Raw genomic sequence first — 8,431 nt, 5'->3', positions numbered from 1 at the left:
AACAAAGCAATGGAAAACAGCACTAGATTACATCATGGTGAAACTATTAAACAGACAGGCTGGCCAGCTGCCAAAATAAGCAACACATAGCATCCAGAATTCCCTTGAGAAAGATGAGTCGATTAAGGTGCGGTGTCATTACTACTACTGCAGATCGATATCCCAGTGGCGTGTCCCCTTACCAATGATCATAACAAGACACTGGACCATATACTTGCAAGTATATAAGAAAAAGTTCACTTGGTTTCAAGTCTGAAATATTTGTCTTTGTGTTTACCTGCAGATAGTTTTAAATAGACATGACAAGGAAGTGGCTTTCCAGAGAAGCTTGGTGAATCATGATTGCTAATTTTGATATTGTCAAGAGGAAAGGTGTGTCTGTTTGTATAAAAACAATTGGGCGCTTACTTTAGATCCATTGTCTGTTGCAGTGTTCCACTGAAACTATCTGAACTGAAGTGCTACAGTAAGTTGTATTTTTTGTTATAGATTACAATTGTTATAGATTACAGATTGCATTCTTTTGCTTTTATGTGAACTCTCCTGAGCCGCGCAACCGGTAAATAGTTATTATGACTGAGTTGTGCTTGTATTCTTTCTAGTCCAACACAAACAAAACCTGTGACATATAATTGGATATTACTGTAGGTTACTTACAACTACTAGTAAAGTAAACCTAATAAAGTGGTTAATAAATACTGTAAGCCAGTAGGTAGAAAGAAACTAAGAAACAAACAAGCAACCAAACAAACAATCAGGCAGATTCCATATAGGCCTTGTTCCTAACCTATACGGTAGTATTCATACTGTAACTTTACAATGGCGGATGAATTGCTTACACAGAGAATGCTTTGATGCAATTAGTCTCCTATCTACGTAGGCTGTCCAGTTTGTCTTGGTGGATATATGACACACAGCATCGCTGTCATTGTGCTTCAGAGCCAGGTTTTTCCCCTCAGAAGACCACTGAAGCTTCTTTAAGCCTCAGTGGAAGAAACAGGCACAGTAAGGTCAAATCGTACAAGTAGACTATCTCCACTTGCTCAAAGTCTTTTAGCAAATGTATATGTCGTGGAGATGTTGTAGCCAGGTGTCTCACCGCTCTGTGTAAGTCATTGGATTCGAATAGCTGGTCACTTTTGATGGGAATGCAGCTCAGAGTGCAGATTGGCAGAAGTTGGTATGTCAGTGTATTTTTTTTCTGGTTATTTAAATATTCTACTTTAACAATGTGAGTTGTCACAAAGTTAGAACTGAATTTGGGCGGCCCATAGTCTACTTTTCGGGCAGCCCATAGTCTACCTTTCGGGCAAGAAGCAGTGTGATGTGACTGATACAGAAACTGCAGGGGACATGTGTCCCCCGTGTAACCCATGTCTCCGCTACAAACAGCCCTGCCTGATGAGTTTGTTAAAAAAAACAAAAAAACAATAATGAGCAAAAAAAAAAAAAAAAAAGAGGATACAAAAGCTTTTTTTAAATTAAATTCTTACCACAGAAAGATGAGTCAATTAAAGTGCGGTGTCATTGCTATATCAGATCGATATCCCAGTGCCGTTTCCCCTTACCAATGATCATAACAAGACACTGGACCATATACTATACAAGTATGCACTAAATAAAATGAGCACTAGGTTTCAAGTCTGAAATATTTGTCTTTAGGTTTACCTGCGGGTTGTTTTATTTAGACATAACAAGGAAGTGGCTTTCCAGAGAAGTGGTGAACCGTGATTGCTAATTTTGATACTGTCAAGAGGAAAGGTGTGTCTGTTTATATAACATTTTAATATAACAAGAACTGTCTTGATTATGTTTTGTGATGAAAATTTTAGGAAAATACCATATACTGACACTGTGGAACCGCTCATAAACTGCTCAACTATTAACTCTTTCACTGCCAAGAGTATTTTCATAAAGTACTCCCCCAGTGCCAGCGATTTGCGTGTTTTTTTGTGTTTTTTTTTGTAATTTTTCATTCAAATAAATTCTCTGATTGCGGTTTTAAACACTTACGACAGTTCTACCAGTAGAGAGCAGCAAATCGACACATTGATCGCCTCGTTGACTCGCTCGCCCCCTCCCAAACAGGCTTACGTCACATCCGGTCATTAACCGGATGTGACTTTTTCGACAATCGCTGATCGGGCTAAATTACGATGTGATACACGACTACGATGACTGTTAGTCACCTAGACCAAAGAGAATAGAAGTAGACCTCTCCGTTCGTTTTTTATACCGTGTGAAAAACCGTGACTTTCCCTATTCTGGCCAAAAATGACCGCGGGAGAAAAAAATTAGAACCGGAAACGGAACCCAATGAGTCTGAAGGAATCAGAAAGCGAAAGTGATCATGAAAAATAAACTGAATAGCGCGACCACAGTAAAAAGTAAAAACTCAGGATTTCTCGTTCTGGCAGGGAGGGTATTCAGAGAAAACTAGGGATAACTCGGGGCTTGGCACTGAGAGAGTTGTTAAAATTGAATTTGGATCATGTTCACAATGAGCATCAAAAGGCATTCAACTGCATGTGCACACTCAACATGTATATCACCAGGTCCTGAATTTGCTGTAGGGGTGAATACTCAGTGGCTTTTGGTTTTATGATTTGTTAACTGCATCCCAGTTTTGCCATTTTAAATGTTTGTACGTATATCTTTGCATTGGACCCCTGTTCTCTTTTTCTCACTACTTGGGTTGTGTTTACTGTTTTTACAGGATAGCTGTTTGAGGGTTAATACTGTGTAATGAGCAATGTCTCCATGTGTTCTCTGCACTTTAGAAATGCTCCTGGGTCTTCTTTGCCTGCTCCTGTATTGGAATAGCGCCCTCGTGCAGGGATTTGCAACTGAATCCTTCACAGAATGCTGTGGGAATTTGGATCCGAACACACCAATTACCGGCAGTATATTTCCAAATATCCATAATGGTTCTCCACAAACCTCCACCCCACCTTACAAAGTCACTGTCTCCCAAAGTACTTATATACCAGGAGATGTGATCAACGGTGAGTTACTACAGCAACACATAACATCACAGTTAAAAACTAAAGTGTGAAAATATCAAGTGATATGTCTGTTGCCACCCTATAGATGGTGAAACAGTTGCTGTTACTGTGCAGTTGGATATATGTCCAAAGGGAAGCTAACTAAGCAAAAAAACACAAAAAGGTGGAGTGTATTCACTTAACTTTAGGAAAATAATGCTGAGACGATACCTCATTAACTCCAGGGTTTATTTGGCCATGTCACAGATAAATAAACAATGCCAATGTCTGGGCCTATAGTCTACCTTTCGGGCAAGAAGCAGTGTCATGTGAACTACATCTGCAGTAAGCCAACATGGTTGGATCATTAAAGGTTCTATAACATTCATTTTCACTTTTTTATGTTTTTTGGGGGGTTTTATGACCTCAATTACACCCAAAATATCTGAACATTCAGTGTATTTGCTGTGGTCTGGGGTTTTCTGAATAATTAGGCTGAAAAGTAATCTGAGCTTGGCCCTTCGGCAGTGAGGTCACAGCCGATTAATCCCGCCCACTCTCCTCCTCGCCCCTCCCCTCCCCTTTCCTTTCCTTTGGGGGGGGGCGGAGCAGAGGTGATGATTGACAGGCAAAATCCCTCACCAGCGACACCCGCAGGCAAAGATTTCTTTTTTCATTGCAGTTGAAAAGGCTTTAGAAATGTGAGAGAAAAACGCCTGCCATGGATCAATGGAGTGGAATTTTTTGTTAAAACTTTCTATACACGTTTGAAGGACCATGACAAAGACTTTTAATGTGTGGTAAAACTGAACGTCATGAAACCTTTAAGTCATATTAGTATGTGGGAGTGACGCAGAATGTTTGAATGGAAAGACCAACAGGTGAGTCACCAATCTATTGGTATTTATTTACACCATTGGTTCTTGACAGTACCAATGGTGACTCAACTCCCTTATCTAGGCTTATAGAAAACAGTATCATGATGTAAACAGATACTGACAGATTACTGGCGGTGTTGGCTGTGACAATGGGTTGCTTCACAACGCGTCGATCAGCTCCATTTACAGGACGACTTCTCCCATTTTCAACCTATCTTCATATAATTGGTCCTGACTTATGCTAATTATAATATGGTACAATGTTTGTGAATCAATTGGTTTACTCTAGTGTTGTAACCCAAAGCTTAGAAATTGAATAATAATAATAATATTTGTGAATTACCATACCTTGTCAAAACTGAAGTTACTTGACAATATCTCACATTCTCTTTTTCAGTGACCATATCGGGAAATGACTCATCATTCACATTCATAGGGTTTCAAGTCGAGGCCCATGAGGTGGGAAGTAGTGATGCAGTGGGAAGTTTTTCTGGGCTCGATGCAAGAAGCAGATTAATGAATTGTAACAACAATCCAGTGAGTAAAACCATTCTGTACTATCGTTATAAAATACTTGATTTTATGGGTTAATGGCACTCTGAGAGGACTTGAGTTCCTACATACCTGTAGATTCACCGCCCCCTTGTGGCAGGTACATGATACTACAGTGTGACAAGCAAACGAACATACAGAAAGGGGGGGAAAAGAACTAACTATGAAATGTATCATTTTGCTTTACATGTTTCTTAACTGAACCATGCAGAAAGGAGCAGTGATTCAGTTAAACAATGTTCGATTGAACAGTGTACACCTAATTTGGACAGCCTCCAATACCAGCGACATTGTTTTTAAGTAAGTCATAGGTGCACCACAACGCTCCTTATCATAATAATCACAATTCATACATATATAATACAATTTCCGATGTTTCTTTTTACATAAAATGATCATTACAATATTATGTACTATTGTATCTAGTGTTTTCAATTTAAACTCTGCTAATCATGTATTTATCTCACACAGAGCAACATTCATGCAGTTCGCGCAAAAATACTGGGTTGCAGTACCTAGCATTAGAGTGACCAGATCATCTGCAACAGCACCTCCCACTGGCGCCCCTGGCACTACTATTCCACCCTCAACTAGTCCAGCCACTGCTCCACCCACAACTAGTCCAGCCACTGCTCCACCCACAACTAGTCCAGCCACTGCTCCACCCTCAACTAGTCCAGCCACTGCTCCACCCACAACTAGTCCAGCCACTGCTCCACCCTCAACTAGTCCAGCCACTGCTCCACCCACAACTAGTCCAGCCACTGCTCCACCCACAACTAGTCCAGCCACTGCTCCACCCACAACTAGTCCAGCCACTGCTCCACCCACAACTAGTCCAGCCACTGCTCCACCCACAACTATTCCAGCCACTGCTCCACCCACAACTATTCCAGCCACTGCTCCACCCACAACTAGTCCAGCCACTGCTCCACCCACAACTAGTCCAGCCACTGCTCCACCCACAACTAGTCCAGCCACTGCTCCACCCACAACTAGTCCAGCCACTGCTCCACCCACAACTAGTCCAGCCACTGCTCCACCCACAACTAGTCCAGCCACTGCTCCACCCACAACTAGTCCAGCCCCAAATTCAGGAGAGAACATCGCTACCACTTCTGCAGGTACTGACCTACCTTCTCCTTTTTGATACCAAGCTTGAGTTCTCTATTAACCCTTACCCAGTTGTAGATGCTAGTGATTCTCCTTAGATGAGCTTTTGAACAGTTTGATTTGATTTTCATAACTACAGGTCTGCGACCGTCAAACGGGGGACACGCTGCCTTCCTCTGAGCACAAATAGAGACGGAGTGGTTAACGTTTTAGGTGTTTGTTTAGTTTTTAGTTTTTGCCCTGGTCTGATAGTTCACAACCCTGATGGCTACAGAGCCACTTGCCATGTGGCAGCATCTGAAACAGTACATGGCTGGGATGGATGCGATCTTTGATTATCCTACGAGCTTTGCTGACACAACATCCATCGTATGTCTTGAATGTAGGGAAGATCATTATCTGTGATCATTAGTGATGTTGGCGCCGAGGAATTTGAACTCCACTGATTTATGTAGACTGGGGAGTGCTCTCGGCCAGACTTCCTGTAGTTCACGGTCATTTCTTCAGTCTTGTCGACGTTGAGGACCAGGTTGTTCTCCTGGCACCATTGTGCCAGGAGAACAAGGTTTTCCACCACTCCTGTAGGATGTCTCATAGGATCGTGTCGCCAGTGAACTTGACCTCTAAGTTGGAGCAGTGCGTGGCCACACAGTCATAGGTGTACAGGGAGTAGAGGTCACGTCTTGACTCGTTGTGAGCTTACATCTGCTATTTTTCCCAAACCGCCATACAACAAAGTATAAATCAGGCTGGTGCAAACACAGCTCATATTGGCTTTTAACCACATACTCTACTTAGTTGACCAGGGTCCCCCAGGATTCTATAGTTGATCCCCTCTACACCAAATCTCTTTGCCGATAGCCGATCTACAAACTCGCATCATGTTGTGTTGTGACTTGTTGTGAGGTTGTAGATCTGCTATTTCACAGAATGTTTACCGATTTTTAATAGGGATGCTACAGCTAGGCGTGTACGTGTAACCATCCCTTGCTGAACTATGAACCATGAACATCAGATGTATGTGAGATGTTGCCATTCAGTGTAGCTGATGTTGCGCTAAGGTGATTCTTTCAGTTTCGGGAGTAACATATTTTAATTGATGTTTCCATAGAAAACTAATTCTGACCCTTCTTGTGTTTTTTTTTTACCTTTCTTGTATTTTTTCATGATTCTTGTTCAAGTCTTTGCAGTGCATCCATCCATAATTGTGTTCAGAGAGGTGCCTCCGAGGAATATGAAGAGTGTTGATATGTTGATGTGTATCTGAAACTACTTTTGTTTTTTGTTTTTTAACAGGTCCTTTGTTTATACTGTTCTCATATCTCCTCAACTACCTCTGAACAAATTGGGGGAAATGCTGCCTTCGTTCATCACATCTTGTAGACATACTACGGACCCTTTCAACTTCTCCAAATACAGTTTTTGAAAGACAACATCCATAAAATCTATTGTTGACCCTGTTGGGTGGTGTTTCCCATTCCTGAGTAAGTAACAACATCGATATGTGAATATTCAAATGGGTGTGAATATGGTCAGTTCTGTACTTCTGCCACTTCTGTGGCTGTACGTATATTTCTTTGTCACAATGTTTTATTTGGAACCTTAGTAACTGTCAGTAGGAATCATATTCATACATTTAGCTGCACAATTTGTCTCAGCATTATGTTTACATTCATAGGCAGAGTGTAATGTGTTAGGAATCGGATCTCAGGTCACTTATTGATTGATTGATTGATGTACTTTATTTAGTAAGACATGAGAAACAGTACATGGAAGTACAATTCACAATACAAGGTCTACTAAACTGGATAACTCATAAAAGCACCAAGCGTGTTTAAAATGAGATCCCATGCATACAAATCATGATGACATATAAGAGACAGACAGATATACACTACTATACAGAACGTCATACGATCACCTTACAGGTTACTGGTATGAAACATAAGAAATATGTACAAGAAAAAAGTACATATTTAAGGGGGGGGGGGGTTATGTTAAGACTTTAACAGGGGCCAGTTTGGAATTGCAGCCTCCTGAAGGTGTTTCTTTAGGGCAGTTTTGAAAGTGAGTAGGATTTTACACTCCTTTACTCCTTTTGGTAGGGCATTCCACATTTTTGTTGTATAGCATGAGAACGAGTTCATTCCCTTAGTTGTGCCAAATCTGGGTTGAACATGATCCGTGGAACTGCCTCTGGTGTTGTGATCGTGGACTTCATTTACGTTTTTGAAGTATTTTGACAGGTACAGGGGTATCCCAATGTTGTGTCGTATCTTGTAGACCAGGCCCATTGCAAGTTGCTGTACTCTGTCCTCAACCCTGAGCCATCCAACCCTAGCAAAATGAGCAGGGGTTAGATGGGTTGTGTGTTTGAGGCCAAGAAGTAGCCTTACTAGTTTGTTTTGGGATGTTTGGAGCCTTATTTTTAAGGCCTTGGTGGTGTTGTGATACCATGAGGAGCATGCATAATCGAAATGACCTTGTATGAGGGCCCCTGCAAGAATATTCAAAGTATTCTTACTGACTAGAGAGGAGATCCTATACAAAAAGCGTGTTCTTTGGTTGACCTTTTTGACGCTGAGGCTTTATTTATTGATTATTCAGATTTATTTGTATTGCTTTAATAAAGTTGGTATTTTGTTCTGTTCATGTGAAGAGTCTTTAGTATCAAGAAAAGCTCTCTATAAGTTTGATGCATTATTATTATTATTATATAGCTGGAAAAAAACTTTCCATCAGCTACAGGTAGTCATCTAGGTTTCAGTCCCACATTTTATGTTCCCTAGTATGTGGGTTCAGGGGCGTAGCCACGGGTGGGCATAGCTAGGCATAGGTAGGCCTGGGCCCACCCATTTGGTTTGTCTGACCACCAAAAAAAAATAAAAAATTACAACTTTTTTT

At 41.1% G+C, this 8,431-nt stretch overlaps 1 protein-coding gene across 1 annotated transcript; it reads left to right on the top strand.

Moving 5' to 3' along the window:
* Positions 1-1,733: 1,733 nt before the first annotated feature.
* Positions 1,734-8,177, top strand: LOC308102433 (uncharacterized protein). Its single transcript, XM_080452145.1, has 6 exons — positions 1,734-1,761; positions 2,781-3,005; positions 4,260-4,399; positions 4,626-4,714; positions 4,886-5,538; positions 6,824-8,177. The coding sequence occupies exons 2-6, from the start codon at positions 2,783-2,785 to the stop codon at positions 6,865-6,867; spliced, it is 1,149 nt and encodes a 382-aa protein (XP_080308271.1). The 5' UTR covers positions 1,734-1,761; positions 2,781-2,782; the 3' UTR covers positions 6,868-8,177.
* Positions 8,178-8,431: the final 254 nt, after the last annotated feature.

Source organism: Gymnoscopelus braueri (genome assembly GCF_963280865.1).
Source record: "Gymnoscopelus braueri genome assembly, chromosome: 15".
In the NCBI taxonomy this organism is placed as follows: domain Eukaryota; kingdom Metazoa; phylum Chordata; class Actinopteri; order Myctophiformes; family Myctophidae; genus Gymnoscopelus; species Gymnoscopelus braueri.
Note: the sequence above shows the minus strand (reverse complement) of the source record. Positions and strands in the feature narration are given on the sequence as shown.

Bases quoted from the DNA above. Each gene is read 5' to 3' on its own strand.
- LOC308102433 (XM_080452145.1), top strand. From the start codon at position 2,783: ATGCTCCTGGGTCTTCTTTGCCTGCTCCTGTATTGGAATAGCGCCCTC. The intron at 3,006-4,259 runs GTGAGTTACTAC...TCTCTTTTTCAG, and splicing joins ACCAGGAGATGTGATCAACG to TGACCATATCGGGAAATGAC. The intron at 5,539-6,823 runs GTACTGACCTAC...GTTTTTTAACAG, and splicing joins CATCGCTACCACTTCTGCAG to GTCCTTTGTTTATACTGTTC.